Here is a 2,122-nt window from a genome sequence, read left to right as displayed (position 1 = left end):
GTGACAGAGAGGGAGAGAGTGAAGGAAATTAGTCCACCTTAGACTCAAACTTTTTTCCATTTTTATTTTTGAATTAATGCCATGTATTTCACATTTCAGCATTTCAAATACGAAAATAAATGTTATAAAATGTATATATAGAATTCATTTTCATATTTGAAATGCTGAAATATACTGCATTATTATTACATTGTTATTACATATTTGTACATTATATGTTTATAATTATATAATATAGAAGATATAATAAATATGAATCAAAAATGTAAATTTAAAAGAATAAAAAATAATCCAAGCTACTTCCAAGAATACTGTTGAAAAAGTAAATTCAGAGGTTCTTTGTAGTTACATTTGTGATGATACAGTGTGATTTCTGGTTTATCTGCAGGGCGTCTCGTTCAGAAACCTGCTTCTCATGTTCATCACGATAGGAATCTAGACTCCAACCAGACAAACACCGATCCAGAGCATCATTCCTGTGGAGAAACACACACACAGATCATCTGCACAGACAGACTCGACGCTCCTCACAGCGAGGAAGACTTTGGTGGACTGTTGGTGGAGTCTGAAATCATAGATCCGCAGATGCCTGCAGACGCATGCGCATTCACATCTGCAGAAAGCGGCTCATCCGTCGCAGCTATACAAACCTTAAACAACCTCAACTTTGAGTCCGTAAACCAGAACTCATGCACCGACAGAAGAACAGAACCAGATTTCATCCGAACGCTTCCAGATGAGAATCTGAACCACAGCTGCGCAGACAGACACGCGTTCGCCGCGAGAGAAGCAGCAGCGGCGGCGGCGCACTGGAGTGAAACGGTGCATGAGAAGTGGTTCATCTGTTCGTTCTGCGGGAAGAGTTTCGATCGCTTCAGTCACCTGCAGATGCACCAGCGCATTCACACCGGAGAGAAACCCTACCGCTGCACAACCTGCGGAAAAAACTTCTCACAGCAGAGCAACCTGCGCACGCACCAGAAAACCCACCGCAAGACGCGCACGCACACGTGAAAACCAGGGATGCACCGATATATCGGCATCACAGATCGGCCGTGTTTTTAAAAACAGCCGATTATTTTCGGGGTCGATTATTTCGTCAGAAACTTTGGTGGACTGTTGGTGGAGTCTGAAATCATAGATCCGCAGATGCCTGCAGACGCATGCGCATTCACATCTGCAGAAAGCGGCTCATCCGTCGCAGCTATACAAACCTTAAACAACCTCAACTTTGAGTCCGTAAACCAGAACTCATGCACCGACAGAAGAACAGAACCAGATTTCATCCGAACGCTTCCAGATGAGAATCTGAACCACAGCTGCGCAGACAGACACGCGTTCGCCGCGAGAGAAGCAGCAGCGGCGGCGGCGCACTGGAGTGAAACGGTGCATGAGAAGTGGTTCATCTGTTCGTTCTGCGGGAAGAGTTTCGATCGCTTCAGTCACCTGCAGATGCACCAGCGCATTCACACCGGAGAGAAACCCTACCGCTGCACAACCTGCGGAAAAAACTTCTCACAGCAGAGCAACCTGCGCACGCACCAGAAAACCCACCGCAAGACGCGCACGCACACGTGAAAACCAGGGATGCACCGATATATCGGCATCGCAGATCGGCCGTGTTTTTAAAAACAGCCGATTATTTTCGGGGTCGATTATTTCCAGTCAGAACTCAGTCGATCAAAAGGCGGCGGAAAAGTGTGTCAGACAGCAACTTGCGTGATGAAAACGTGTCTTGTGTTGAATTTAGGCCTGTCCAGATTAAAGCAGCGCCAGATTTTTCCCTTCACAAAACATTATTTGTAACATGCCTCCAATGCTCACAAAGAGATTTGTGCTTTGTTACTTCTAATAAGAAAGTCTCAGCTTTTAAATCCTGTGCATTTTATCACAAAATCCAAACGTTAAATGTCGTTTTGACGCTCTTAAATGTGGCGTGACAGATCAGAGTGCGAGTCTCTTCTGCTTTATTACAAGTTACTGCACAAAATAAACATGAATGAACATCAAAAGGTATGTGGAATAATACAGTACAACTTACCGAATCATGTCTCATATAACATGTCGCTCGATCTCTAATAAGAAAGTCTCAGCTTTTAAATCCTGTGCATTTTATCACAAA

General features: G+C 44.2%; 1 protein-coding gene across 1 annotated transcript in view; it reads left to right on the top strand.

Annotated features, from left to right (window-relative positions):
• Window positions 1–1,980, top strand: part of LOC107671789 (zinc finger protein 225) — a 3,979-nt gene extending 1,999 nt beyond the window's left edge. Inside the window, exons 2-3 of the mRNA XM_016464761.1 lie at window positions 389–1,010; window positions 1,104–1,980. Coding sequence (XP_016320247.1) covers window positions 389–1,010; window positions 1,104–1,578 — 1,097 coding nt within the window. The 3' untranslated portion in view covers window positions 1,579–1,980. The remainder of the gene's footprint in view (window positions 1–388; window positions 1,011–1,103) is intronic.
• The last annotated feature ends 142 nt before the right edge of the window (window positions 1,981–2,122 follow it).

Source organism: Sinocyclocheilus anshuiensis, unplaced genomic scaffold, assembly GCF_001515605.1.
Source record: "Sinocyclocheilus anshuiensis isolate Anshui unplaced genomic scaffold, SAMN03320099.WGS_v1.1 scaffold1491, whole genome shotgun sequence".
Lineage (NCBI taxonomy): Eukaryota > Metazoa > Chordata > Actinopteri > Cypriniformes > Cyprinidae > Sinocyclocheilus > Sinocyclocheilus anshuiensis.
Note: the sequence above shows the minus strand (reverse complement) of the source record. Positions and strands in the feature narration are given on the sequence as shown.